Genomic DNA, 14,072 nt, shown 5'->3' with positions numbered 1-14,072 from the left:
TGGACTTGACATGAACAACCTTAAATTAGCGACCTAAGTTTCTGCGGACTTGTTAGCAATGTGTAGTAGCTACAGGACTGATGACAAACCTCTAGTCTTCCCTGGCTTTCATCTGCCTGCTCACCATCGTGAGGCGAGAGCAACAAGCCGGCCAGATGCTTCTTCGACTCTTGAACCCCCATAACATGCTATCAAACTATTAGAGATTCACACTTTGTTTCATTCGAAGCTGCTTACCTGCTCAAACGAGTCTCGCATGTAGAACCTCACTGTAGTCACCTCTCGTGTTTGTCCAATTCGGTGGATTCGAGCAAGGGCTTGTTCTTCGAGAGTTGGATTCCTAGATATTTAGCACCATTCCAAAGAAGCGTGGGATTAGACTTACCAATGAGGCTCCATCAGATACGCCCTAGTTGCTACTGTCAAAGTGAGACTAGAAGTTGTCAGTCACTACTTTATGTACAGTCGCAGAGAGTTACTTGCCCGGCTGCACCACAAGATAGCGTCAAGAGCATGATGCGAACGGACGGGTCGTTTCTGAATCTCTCCACAATGTCCTGCCGCTCATTTTGAGGCACCTTGCCATCAAATCGGACACTTGGAATTGACGCTTGTTCTAGCCCGGCTTCAACCATGTCGAGTGTTAGTCTCCAGGTTGAAAAGACGATGCTACAGTGTATTAGAAACCGTGTGATACGGAGGGATTGAGCAAATACCATTTGTCATTCCATGGAAGAGCCTTGACGTCGGTGATTAGGGCCTCCACCTTGGACGAGAGACCGACGGATGTTGCTCTCGTCTGCGTCTGTATCTCTTCCGGACTTGACTCAAGAGCGCTGCTATTAGTGGAAACAGCTGCCACTGAGCAACAGGGATTGTGGCCGCATTCTAGCACACGTCTAGACTGCCTTTGCGTGCAATCAGCACATACAAACTTCAGGCAGCTGAAGAACTGAGCGCTTTGTCGTGGTACAGATAGGTCTTCGAGGAGAGTCTCGGTGATCTCGAGTGTTGATCCGCATTGCATGCAGACCGGTGGCTCCATCTCTCGCTGTGCATTGAAAGTTCCTTGTGCGGTGCTGGCCCAAGTGTGACCTTCCAGGGAAGCCGCAGAGGCCTTGTCGTGTCTCGTGTGGTAGTGAAGACCGAGGTTGCAGACCAGCCTCAGTGACTCAATCTGCTGCAAGACATTGATGTACATTCCAGTTCGAGAGCGTTCCAGATCCCCTTTCAAAGCTTCGTTGATGTTCGTAATAGTTTCATTGCGCAGCTTGTCGTACAGGGCTCTCTCTTCGGTGTTGAAGTTGACTGGACATTGCATATCCCGCCGGGCAGGAAGGTCGACGGTTCCCTTGGGTCGTCTCAGTAGCATGCAAGCTGAGAGACGCTTAAGCCTTTTGATGGCTTCATCATACTCGCCAGACTTCCAGAGACGCGATATATCGATATCAAACCGTCGTTGGTCGGTGTAGGGATGGGCACGTATGAACTTGAAGAGAGTTGCCAAATCACCGAGACGATTCTGGATGGGAGTGCCGGTAACAGCCCATCGAAACTTGGAGTCGAGTGCGCAGACTGCTTGTGACATCTTTGAGTTGGCGTTTCGGATGAGATGAGCTGTATCTGTTGGCATAGGTATCGAATAATATCGGTACATTCGTAACCTTACCTTCATCGAGAATAATCCTCTCCCATCTCACCGAGAAGAGAGTTGAGTTTCGCACACCATTCCCACTATTCCACTCTGCAGAGACTGTGTGATATGTTGTCAAGACGATGTTGAAACGATCAAGTTCGTTTGTGGAACTGAGACGGGTCTCCCGGTGATGGCGGTGCCATGTCATGCCTCCCTGAACAACGTGCCTGGTAAATAGTAAGCATACATCTGGTTGATGAAGCAAAGATACTGACTCAAATAGCTGTTCTTCCCATGTCCCGATTACTGCGAAGCATTAGGTCTTGATCCCTGAGTTAGCAATAGGGTTGGAATCCAGCTTACGTGGAGGTGGCACAATAATGAGTGTAGCTGCAACGCTCAACTGGCCGTCTTCGCTTGTATCCATGTCAGTGTTCTCCCTATCTAGGTCGGTTGCTGCTAATGCAATCATTGTCAGGGTTTTGCCAAGCCCCATTGGGTCTGCTATGATGCCACCGTAACACTGGGGGGGCTCTTCGGATTGATAGGCATTAGAAATCCGGTTCAGGAAGCTGCAATTTGTTAACTGCATTGAAAACACCTGCCATTGAGCAAAACTTACACTCGCTCCCGGTCATTTTCTCTCATCTCCCAAACATCTGGCCGTTGATCATAGAAAGCCCAGCCCTGCTCCCGGCGTAGCATGAATGTGAGGGCCTGCTTTTGATGCCTGTTGCTCGTGGTAAGTCTGAAAGTGTATACCAAGATTTAGTGGATGTCACTCACTTTCTTAGGCTTCTCTTGATAACTGTTGGTTGTGCTGTTTCTTCTAGATCGTCCTGACTGTCCAAGTCATCTAGCAAGTCTTTTTGTTGCGGGATACTCTCGAGATGAAGGATCTTAGAGCCCCTCGAGACGACCTCGGAAACAAGATCACAAGAGGCCAAGTCGTCAGAAGAAAGGCGATGGGGATTATAGTATATGGCGTCGATGTGACACTCTCGAGGATCTTGTAGGTAGACTTGATACTCTTCGAACCACTCCCCAATTTCGTCGAAAAGATCCGGGGGCCCGTAGACAGTAATCTCCAAGGTATATTGAAGGGGAGTGGATCGCATCTTGTGCTGTGCGGCGCTTTGAGAGTCTGGGATGATGCAAGAAATGTAGAGGTCTAGCGTTTCGTCTTCGAGAAGGCCTTGGATCATCTGGCCGTGCTCTGACAGGACCTGACCAGAGATGTCCGGGTGTTCGTCCGAAATGAATTTTGGGGCACCGGCGTTTGGAGAGGTTTCAATCTGTACTGAAAAAGGTAAAGGCGGAGTGTTGAGTGAGCTTTTCGGATCGCACCTAGCAGATATGGATGGGACCTTGATCATGTTAACATCTATCAGCGTGCCGCTCTTTTGAACCAACTTACCATGCCAAAGCACACCTTTTCTGACACTTGTTCTTCAGGGAGCTGTTGGGCTGGTGTGGGTGCAGCAGGTAGAACGTTGTTTGGGGTGAGAATGGTAGTGATGTCTAGGTATTGAGCCTCCACACAGACAGCACTTTGCCATGGCTGGAGACTGGAAGAACCCTGGGCGGCATCTAAGAGATGTTGTTGACATAAGGATTTAGGCAGTATTTGGGGATAGTTTTGGGCCTGTTCTTGAAGCATTCGATCTCCCATAGACATCGATGGCCACAGGTCGAACCAAGAGGAGGCGAAAGATGGTGATGGCTGCTGTGAGTTGATGAGTGCTGATTGGAAATTGTCTTCATTGAACCAACTCCCAGTTGCATTCTGGGACTGAAAAGTGTGGTAGGGATTCCAGATGTTGTTGTGATGAGGTGATATGGTCGAGTAGACGCCTATGGGATCAAGCTGTGGTGTTGCCGAGACGGATTGAGGTACTGAAGTAGGGTAAAACTGTTTGGCTGCGAAAAGCCCGGTGTGGGATCCGTAGCCTGCCTGGTAGCTAGTAGTGAAGGCTGGGTGGCCGGTTTCTTGGAGGTGCGGTGGGGTTTCCTCGTCCAGCCGGCGCCTCTTGAGCGCATTGTTGGTATCACTAGGTGTGTACATTGTATTGGACGATCCCTGAGTTTCGGTTGCTTCCCTGAATCGGATTAGGACCGTTGAATCGCTCCACGGCCTTCAATATGTGGTGTGAGGTGGTCAAATCAGATCAGGCTCCGAGCTTGGTGAGGCTGAATGTTTATCACAATAAATGGCTTGGAATGCCTCGTTAGGCAGACTTGGAGTGCTCATGATGCAGTTATCAGGCATACAAGGAATGATTTGTACAGCCTCCATGCCGTTGGCCCAGAGCGCGTAGCTGGCGAATAGGCTGGCTGCTTAACGGCAGTTTCGCCCCAGAATTGTAATTCCAGAGAGTTGTGATCTTGGCGGTGGCTGTGTGTGCTGTGTCACAAACTGATAAGTGCATATCAGGCTCTGGAATTTGCCATAACTGCGAGGCACCCTCCGTCGTACCTCGTCATCCGCTCCTCACCAGATTCCAATATATCATCAGTGCTGCAAGATGCCTCGAAGACCCGCAGTCTCGACCCTTGCGAGGAAAACGATCCAGGTCGCCTACGACGAGCTTGACCGCATAATCATTCCAGGGGACAAACGAGACTTTGGGAACACGACCCTTCAGCATGTCCAAAAGGCAGCCCTAGACATCGAAAATCAGCTTGCTACTAGGCAATCTCTCCGCAACATGCGCCGTCTCATGCCCCTCTTCCGAGGGCTTGAGCATTACTCCAAGGTTGTCGACATTCTGTGCAATGGCACTCCGTACTTGCCCTGGATATGGGCACCGATCACTCTCATCCTGCGGGTAGCCTCCGAGTACGTCGAAGCTTTCGAACAAATCATCAAGGGTTACTCGAATATCGCCGAATCACTCAAGCGCTTCGAGGTGCTCAGCGATGTCTTTGTTGGCGAGCCAGAGTTCCAGAAGACGCTTGCCGCCTTTTACGCCGATATTCTTGAATTCCACAAGCACGCTTACAAGTTCGTTCGAAGAAGTGGTAAGTAGAGTTCGCGGGACACTAAAGTGGTACTCCCTAACACAACCAGGCTGGAGGATAATGTTCCTCACGTCCTGGGGACGCTTCGGGAGGAAGTTCGATAATATTCTCGAAGACATGAACCGACACGGCTCTTTGATCGACCAGGAAGCCAACGCTCGTAATATTGCCGAAGCGAAAAAGATGCGAGAAGATATTCGAGCCTGGAGAGAAGAGAGCCAGAGCCAACTCAGTCGCGAGGAGACCGAGCAGAGCGCGAAGCAGTTCGAGGCCATCGCATCTTGGCTGAAAATCAACGAATCCGACCAGTTGGCCATCTTTGACTCGATATCTTCGGAGGTGGCTGAATACCAGGGAACCTGTGGATGGATCTTGAAGAACCTGAAGATCAGATCTTGGTTCCAACGCAAGCCAGACACGCCAGCACTTTGGCTGCAGGGATCAGCCGGGACCGGGAAAAGCGTCCTATGCACACAGCTCGTCAACTTTATGAAGGCATCCAACATGTTTGTCATTCACCACTTTTGCAGCTATCTCTACGCCTCTTCAATCGCTTACGAGCAGATTTTGAAGTCGTTGATTCTTCAACTTGTTCGAAAGGATGGCGATCTAGTCGCCCACGTCCACGAAGCGTATGTCTTGGAGAAGAAGTCACCTACGACTACGGCCCTTGAGCAACTCCTTCAAACGCTACTCGACATCATTTCTAACCAGCCCAGTCATGCAGAGTATGCGTGGATTATCATTGACGGATTGGATGAGTGTGAGCCGGACAAACAGACCCGGTTGATATGTCTGATCAACCGGGTCACATCAAAACCCTCTCTTCCGGGTACCACTGCATGCAAGGTCTTGATATCAAGCCGCTCTCCATCGAATGCGTTACAGAGCCTCCGCAGAAAACAAACAGTCTCGCTCGCTGAAGAAAAGACCTCTCTGCACAGAGCCATAGAGCAGTACGTCAGAGAGAGGCTGAAATCACTGGACACGAGGCTCCGCCAGCTTGACATAGGACAGCCTGAAACTAAGGAGATCCAGACTGTGATCGTGACAAAGGCTGACGGTGAGTCTTTTGGCCTTGTTGTTCTGTTGATTATGCATTGACCTCATCTAGGGATGTTTCTCTACGCTCGGCTTGTCATGGACTACCTCGCGAGCAACATTTTCTACAGTGGTGATGAGATCAAGCAGTCGGTGAACGAACTGCCAAAGAAGCTCGCAGATTTGTAAGCTTTGTAATACCCTCTGTCTCCAAGACTCCATGCTGAGATTCTCCCTAGCTACCATAAGATCTTGACCCAGATTCTGGTTCAATTGGACTCTCGCTCCGTGGACCGTGTAAGATGCATTCTCGGTTGGGTTGCGTTTGCCAAACGGCCACTCCAGAAGCTCGAATTTCTTTCTGCCATCACCTTCAGTTCCGGTGACCCTGGAGTTGACCGTCTTGCGCCTCAGTACATCCTAGACATTTGTGGGGCCCTTGTCGAGGAGAGAAGGGAGTCGACCCTGGCATTTATTCACAATTCTGTGAAAGAGTAAGAACTGGAGCATGAGGCAGCTTTGGATTATTCACTGATTGATGCAGGTTCGTTCAGAGCTCTTTGAGCAACATTGTCATCGACAAGCAGAAAGCAATTGACGAACACGGTATAGCAACCGTCACATGTCTTTTGTCCGGCTTTCGAGTCTTTGGAAACGAATTCCCCGAGCCAGAGAGGCTTATTCGGGTCGGGAAGGGACTCCACGGGTTCCATGTCTATGCCACTGAGTATTGGACCGAGTACTTGCTGTCCCATGTTGCGGAGGCTGATGGGTTCGACACGGATTCTACTACACCATTCATAACCCTTGCTTGCCAACTAGCGGACGCGATGGAGCTTTCAAGTCCGGAAATAATTCCACAGGACGATTTAGAAACGAATCTGCTCGATGAGCGTCTTTCGTATCTATGGCAATACCCAGCACTTTACAAGTGCGTTGGGAGAGCTTTGAAGGCTAGGTCTCTGAGTAGCCTTAAGACCAGGCTCCTAGAAAGGCATGGTAAGTGAACCGTGATAAAAGAAAGGGTTTCCTGATGGAGTGTTGACATAAACCAGCGTCTCATGGAACCTCGGAACCCTCGAAACCTTGTTTCATGTCAGAGAGCATCTCTACTATGCTTGCATTATACCAGGGTGTTGTCATGTTTCTACTTGACCTTGATAACCTCCCGGGTCTGACTAAAGACGAGTTGGAACTATTCAGAGCTCATTTTGGAACCGCTGCGCTCACATGCCGACTGAGATCTTGCCCAAGGGCTACCTTTGGCTTTGAGACGGAGAGACTTCGATCAGATCACGAGATGTCACACGTCAGACACTTTCCATGCACATTCTTGGGCTGCCAGTATCCTCCTTTTGTGTCAGCCAAGGCCCTGAAGAATCACACGAGCAAGTATCACACTCCAGTGACAGCCAGAAAGACAATTCGCAGGACCGGGTCCAGACTTGTTCAACATGGCCAACAAAAGTCGACGACCTCTGTATTCGATCAGCGTCTCCTGGAAGCCCAGAGAATGCAGGCGTCTGGAAGTAACCCACAGCCGCAGCCACAAGACGACCAATTATCCCCATGGAAGACAGCGGAAGGTGATGATAGTCAGCAGCAGTCAATGGACGTTTCACGCTCCCCACTAGACTATACAGAACACATGGCCTGGGCGAAGACATTGCCAGAACCCAGTCGAAATGTCAGGGAACAGTCCATGGCCGCTGAATCATCAGGCTCCGTGAACGAAGATGACTGGATGAGCGATGAAGAGCATGAGCAGCAATCACACGACGGCTTTACCTCGATCAAGGCTCTAGAGAGCCAGCAAGGTGCTGTCTCAGACGACCAAGAACCCCCATCCGAGTGGTTCCCAAAGACCCCCCCTACCGGATTCATTCCCTTTCGCTCAATGGATACCCTGGGGCTTGAAGAAATGGCTCAGCGGGGCGAGATATTTCGATTGTATATTACTGCACAAGAGCTGACGGGCTATGCAAGAATGGTGGCCGCTGCAGCATTTGGTCACGATGCGGAGATCGAAGTCCTCGTTTTCCAGTACCGCCTCAACCCGGACCCGCATCCGTTGCAGGGCTTCCACGTGCTACCGGAATTCTCAACACCGATTCTCGCGGCCATTGGTGGCCCTAACCCAGATGTGATACGTCTACTAATCTCTACAGAATGGAGTTTTGACCCCACAAGGGGCGTCGGAGGCGAAACATACGCCCAAATTGCCGAGCGGCGACAAGGGCTTCATTGGGAGGTTGAGGTCCAGATTTTGCAGGACGCTTATATGGCTCGTACAGCTCAACTGAGCGCTCAACGTCTGACGAAGAAGCCTAGGCTTCAGCAAAAGGTACCGACTGAAATAGAGCTGCAACCACTGCAGAGAAGTGAAGACTTGCGCAAGATCGTGTATCAAGGACCTAGGGTCCTGTATCGGTGTATGGCAGACACATGTCAACATCTGCCTGATTTCCCTAAGCGGGAGTCCTGGACCAACCATGTGATGACCAAACACCCGCTTCACATTCTTTAATGAAACGATGAGTGTTCAAGAGGAAATATAGTGTTGCAAATTCCATTGTTTCCATTATTTTCTAGGTGGACACTTACAGCTGGTCCAAAGCTTTCAACTTGTGCCTGGCAGGGCCATTACTATCAATGAGCACAGGAAAGGGCGGAGAATAAGAGGGGGTTATAATCCTATTGATCGTTCGGATCAATACCTGCTCCTCCTCGGATCCTAATGTAAGGCACATGAGTTTTAGGGAAATATGCCGTGACAGGAGCCACTTTGCACTTGAAATATGTCCTCCACGAGAACGACTTCTGAAGCCCACTCTTCTTGTACACCTTGGTCTCCTTCTTGGAGCAAGGCATGTCCATAGAGATTGTCGTCCACCGGTTATACGTTGCCACCTTGGTCTCCATGGCAAACGACCCGTTGGCCACCGAGAAGCCCCTGAGCTCGGCGTCCATTATGACCATGCCGTTGCTGTATGCGAGAAGATGGCCAGAGAGGTACTTCCTTACTAGTTCGTCTACTGCGTTTAGTTCGGTGATCAAAGCGGCGTCTGCTTCGGGCGAGTCAGATGTGAGTTCTGTGTCTGGCCAGATTATGTTGGACCAGCTGAGGGACCATGTATTCTCTTGGGCTTCGCCGGATGGCTGCTTGTATTGTCTGATGATGTCTTGGAGTGGTGAAAGGTTGGTTTTGATCTGCTTGGCCAGTTCTGGCACTCGCTGGACGATAGGCATGAATAGGAAGATGTCGCTAATCTTTTTGAACCTGCCCTGCTTGATCATGGAGATTAGAATTGCCGTATCCGGATACTTTTTGATGTCTTTTCTGAGTTGAGTCGTTTCAGCCAGCCTCTTACCGAGCTGGTTAGAGGGAACGTCAAGGGGGCCTCGGACTGGCCAGAGTCTGTTGGCAGCTTCAATAACCTCATCAACTGCAACGGTTAGTCAGTACTTGTACATTCATCATGACGTTGTTTAGACTCACCCCGGTCGAGGAATTTCGGGACTCCCTGTCCATCACACCTCTGCAGTTCCTCGCAAATCTTTTGCTTGCTTGAATCAAACTCAGCTCGCATAATATCGTAGTTGGATGCCAGAGAATTAGCCGCTTCGTTAATATCGGTAACTCTTTCTTGGATCCGAGTCAGGGCACCATCCCACTGAACAAGTACCGACTTGATCGGGGGCTCCATCAGTTGGAATGAAGGGGTTAGATAGTTGTTGACGGCGGCGCTGATGGAGTTCGCGTTGCAGTTGCCGGCTTGGCAGGCAGCGACCACGCGGGCGAGAGATTGAAAGACCGAAAGATCGATCTGCGAAGTTGGTTTAAGCATCAATTCCAAGATGTGTACTTGGGGCGAATGAGAGACTTACATCCTTGGCTTGGGCGATAACCCACGGGGCGATGGACTTGAGTACACTCGCAATATCGGCTTTGTTGTTGAGAATTGGTAGACTAACTTTTCCAAAACACTTGGGCAGATTAGACGAGAACTCGGCAGAGACATAGGGATATGGTACCTTTTCAATACTAAGAGTGTCGTCCGCGACCTTTACGGTAGCTGTCGTCATCTCACCTCGAATCGACATAGCAGTGAATGATCCAGTCGTAGCGAAGTTTTGCAACCGGGTGAAGCAGCCACAGATGGCCTCGGCTGACTTGATGAACTTGTCTCCCAGGCCTTTACCGAGCGCCCTACGAATCTCGTCGCAGAGATCGACCTCCTTGGTGAGAATGGTCAAACTGGAAGGGACTTGTACCGATTTCTTCTCCCATCCTAAGTGAGTGTCAGCAAACCTCCTCTTCGTTATCTTGAGGGGTAGTCTTACCAGGGATGCAAGTCCATCCCCTACAAATCCTGAGGGGTTTCTTCAAGGTCGGGCAATTCCATGCCGCCCATTGGCGGCTTTTGCACTTGTTCCACTACCTGAGATTAGCACGACGTTGTCGACGCGTGGGTATTGAACTTGGCCTACCGTGGGGACCTTGATTGTCTTCATGTTGACCTTGACACCACTCGGCACGATGACTTTAATCTTGCATGTTGTCACTTCTTTGACGCCGGCGCAGATGACGGGGAGGGTGTTGAGCGCAGCATTCTGGGCGATCACCACTTGCGCTAGCAGCACAAAGGGCAAGAGAAATGGTAGTGAGAGTCGCATCTTAATCGATGAGCTGGGGAGCATTGACGCGTTGGTAGCACGCAGGTTGGCCACTACTTTAAAGTACCCCCCAGACTCTACGGAAACCAGGGGTTATTGATCAGTTCAGCTGAATCACTGGGGCTGAGATGGCGCTTTTAGAACGGTACCGCGCCAACCGAAGGGTTAACAGCAAGGTGCAGCCCTACGAGAGACATCAACCCGCATGGAGACAATTGAAGCGAATCAGCAAGGGCTAGAATCGATAGTGTTCCTGCTGATGGCAGCGCCAAGGAATCTAGATTCAGTCCAGGCGCAGCTGTTCGAGGGGGTCATCAGCCACAGCTCTCCATAACCCTGAGACAAAACGCCATCTCGATGCTAAAAGACCGGAAATGGCCTTGGTCTAGGCTTACCGGCTGCGTTCAAAAGCAACAAGTGGCTCGGGTTTCATCGTTTGGCTGAAGGCGTTTACCGGGATGAGATGGGCTGTAAGCATGGCGTTGTGCCTTGCAGGAGACTGATCATGCTGGCATGGGATTGTGCAGACTAGAGCCACCATTCCTAGCTTCTGTAGATATGGTTAAAAACAAACTATTACGCGAGAGAAATCGCCCCAGACGCCGCTATAAGCCTGTCAGCTGGACACAAGGCAGACTGCAATCAAGATGAAGAGGGACGGCGAAGTGCGGAATGTTCAACTATAATGATTGTAAAACCATCCATGCGTTTAATGCCATGCGCTAACTGTCTAACCAATGATGCAAATCTATATGTAGGCGCTCAAATCAATTTATGCCATCTCACCACTGGAAGCTCTCTTCGAAATACTCTATCCTTGAGACCCCATTGTGCAGCATCTCCACAACCGTCTTTCTTGCCGTATCTGCCATCTGTGCAGGCCCGCAAGCAACGACTGCGACGCTCTCGCTGCCTGCTTTTTCACTTGCGCCTCTCACCACTGATGCCGCATTTATGCGACCATGGTGGAGTGTTACTTGTGAGGGCCAGTCGTTGAGCTCGTCTCGGGGTGTATGTGCTGTGAGATGGATCTCTATGCTGAGGTTTGAACTTCCAAGAAGCTCGCCGATGTCGTTGTGGAGGACATCCAGCGCGAACCCGGGTTCTCTGACCGCCCAGTGGATCTTAACAGACTTGGGGGCAATGGGGCCAGTGAGAGCCTGGAGGTAGGATAGTGGAACGACGATGCCACTTCCACCAACAACAAAAACAACGTTGTCAAAGAGATGGAAGGGTTGTGTGTGTCCGTAGGGACCATCGACGAGTACGGTTTGGGGCACCTTTCTAGGCCATGCCGCTTCGGCTGTATCTCGCAGTCGGGATGTGAAGCCATCGTAAGGTCGGATGAGGAACGTCATGTTACAGGTCTCCGGGTAGAGACTTTGGGTCTCGGCCGAGTCTGAACTTGTTCCAACGTTGTCCGCCTCAAGGAGAGGAACCTGCTCGCCCAGAAGCTTCGCCGCTGGTTGACCTTCATCTGAGACTGTGGCAACAGTAAAAGGATGGCTCTCCCAGCAACGAGGACCGTTGAGTACGTGGATGTAGTAGTAAGTACCAGGTGCTGGCTTGTAGAGACTCGTCGACCAAGGGATGACCAGTCGGACAATGTTGGAGGAAGGGTTGTAGATAGAAGTAGCCCGAGTATCCCAGAACTTGGGGTTGAAGGCTGCGATTCGGAGAGCTCGGAGGACGCGATCGCCGACCCAGATGAAGCAGGGAACCCAGAAAAGGCCATCGAATTGGCCACCGAAAATGGAGACATGACTGGACTTTGTCAGCATTAGATCAGGGGAAAGGCACAACTTCTCTTACCCAAGCATGGTGATCAATACGATGATGGACATGACGATGTGAACAACTAGGAATAGTTCGTAATGCTGGCGTCGGATCCAATAGAAAGATGCGCCGATAAGAAGGGACATGAAGATAGTAGCCTGTGATATGTCAGTGAAGATAGACATACATAACTGGGTTGAGGAACATACCACTTCACCTGTCCACCAGAATGTGTATGACCACCAGTTGATGAAAGCTTCCATGCCACCCTCTAACATACAAGTTAGTATGAAGTCTATGAGATATGATGTGCAGATCACATACCATCAATAACAAGGAGTGTATAGCCGATGGAGTGAATGATGGCTTGGACTGTAGCAATGCGGGCGACCCAGCGATGAAAGTTGTTATAAGTTCCAAAGTCCCATCCGGTAAGCCACATGAGAATGTTATTCCTCATGCCAAAGAGCCAAATGAGCGGAAAGTTGGCAAATGAGATGATGCCTGTGCGGTCAGAAGCGTAGCGAAGGATTTGTCGTTTCTTTGTTTCGAAGCTAGAAGCCAGAGGTAAGATTCCGTTCTCTTGTTCAGCTGCGGGCGGTACTTACTAGAAATTCTCGGGTGTAATTCTATATCCATGAATGCTCAGCGCAATATTAACCAGGAGGAAAGCGACCAGAGTCAAAGACTGTATCCTGGGCGGCACAGTTCCCCAGCCGATCTTCTGGGCGCATCGGTCTCCGAACGTGGCAGGAGTAGTGATCGATCCCAAAGTTCGGGTGTAAAAATTGCTCAGTTTTGATCCAGATCCTGATGACTTGCTCCGGACCATACGCAACGCGGCAATGTGCTGCCCGACGTGGTTCATGATTCCAATAGCAACAACGACGACCCAGAAGACAACCATGGCAGCGCTGTTGCCCGTCAGCCCATATCTTAGGCATTGAAGCAGTTTACTTACCCATAGATGAAGTGGTACCAATACACATAGGCAACAGCGTCCTAATTCACAGTTAAGTCAGCCGTTTACCGATCTGCTGGCATGGTTACCTACCAGCGTGTCCCACCAAACGCGAAAGAAGTGCTCTGACGGAATAACCACTTCTCTAAAAGTGTGAGACTGGCCTGTCTCATTCAACTCAAACCTTCGGACCTTTGCAATATCCTCGACGGTGTAGTTGGAAATCAAGCTGAACGGTGGGAGAACCGTATGCGCGCGCTCCTGGCATGTTTCGTTGAGGGGACCCAAGCCCACAGTTCGAGCCCCGGGCTTGCAGTACACTTCGAGGCATAGGTACAGCGAGATTATGGCTCGTGGGCTGTAGCACGGCTTGAGCAAGCCCGTTTGGTTCCAGAGTGTCTCATCGAAATGCACCGGCTTCAGACACGCTTGGCAGGAATCGTAGCAAACCTCATCGGGAGACCTGATCGCAGCGGCACGGACTGGCGAGCTCCATATCGCGATATACGAGACGAGCACAGCCAGAGACGCTGCGAACTTCATGGCCGGCAGCTCGCAAAATGTCCTGTCCTGTCCTGTCCTGTGTCGAGGCAGTTTTGATGACGGGTGGGTGACAAGGGGGCTCGTGCGAGGTTTTTTATCTGATCATCTGATAAAACGCGGCACGACATCGGCTCGAGGTCACGTGAACAATACTACGGAATCCTTCAGGCCGAATGACCCGATGTCGCTGGGCGTGTTGTTCTCCACAGTTGGGCTGGTTGGGAACTTGGCATCAGGTGCGTTATTGCTGACAGTCGTTCGTTGGAGGAATCACGCGCCATGTATTTGGGGGCTATCTTTGATCAATCGTGAAAGATTGATAACGATTCAAGGTGTCATCTGGGGGTTTCACTCTGCCAGATCTCGCGCGTTGGGGCGAAGAGACCAGCATTAATTGCTCACTAAGTGGGTAGGGAA

General features: G+C 50.6%; 2 protein-coding genes and 2 pseudogenes across 4 annotated transcripts, besides 2 other annotated features; 1 reads left to right on the top strand and 3 right to left on the bottom strand.

Moving 5' to 3' along the window:
* Positions 1–20: 20 nt before the first annotated feature.
* On the bottom strand, positions 21–3,734 carry NCS57_00344100 (annotated as a pseudogene). The gene is made up of 12 exons: positions 3,054–3,734; positions 2,423–3,003; positions 2,259–2,366; positions 2,000–2,208; positions 1,912–1,942; positions 1,670–1,863; positions 717–1,617; positions 529–669; positions 386–433; positions 238–340; positions 90–188; positions 21–41 (listed from the first exon to the last, which is right to left on the bottom strand).
* Positions 21–3,734: a sequence feature.
* A 427-nt stretch (positions 3,735–4,161) lies between these two features.
* NCS57_00344000 lies at positions 4,162–8,129 on the top strand (annotated as a pseudogene). The gene is made up of 6 exons: positions 4,162–4,657; positions 4,707–5,720; positions 5,772–5,883; positions 5,938–6,192; positions 6,243–6,697; positions 6,754–8,129.
* Positions 4,162–8,129: a sequence feature.
* Positions 8,130–8,392: 263 nt separating this feature from the next.
* Positions 8,393–10,375, bottom strand: NCS57_00343900 (uncharacterized protein; the record flags this gene model as incomplete). The annotated part of the gene is made up of 5 exons (XM_053053434.1): positions 8,393–9,144; positions 9,198–9,525; positions 9,587–9,990; positions 10,043–10,136; positions 10,190–10,375. 5 exons carry the CDS (start codon positions 10,373–10,375, stop codon positions 8,393–8,395), a joined length of 1,764 nt encoding a protein of 587 aa, XP_052915594.1.
* A 782-nt stretch (positions 10,376–11,157) lies between these two features.
* NCS57_00343800 (FAD-binding FR-type domain-containing protein) lies at positions 11,158–13,655 on the bottom strand (the record flags this gene model as incomplete). Its single annotated transcript, XM_053053433.1, has 7 exons — positions 11,158–12,139; positions 12,188–12,309; positions 12,361–12,422; positions 12,476–12,705; positions 12,760–13,065; positions 13,113–13,153; positions 13,206–13,655. The coding sequence occupies 7 exons, from the start codon at positions 13,653–13,655 to the stop codon at positions 11,158–11,160; spliced, it is 2,193 nt and encodes a 730-aa protein (XP_052915593.1).
* Positions 13,656–14,072: the final 417 nt, after the last annotated feature.

Source organism: Fusarium keratoplasticum, chromosome 3 (genome assembly GCF_025433545.1).
Source record: "Fusarium keratoplasticum isolate Fu6.1 chromosome 3, whole genome shotgun sequence".
In the NCBI taxonomy this organism is placed as follows: domain Eukaryota; kingdom Fungi; phylum Ascomycota; class Sordariomycetes; order Hypocreales; family Nectriaceae; genus Fusarium; species Fusarium keratoplasticum.
Note: the sequence above shows the minus strand (reverse complement) of the source record. Positions and strands in the feature narration are given on the sequence as shown.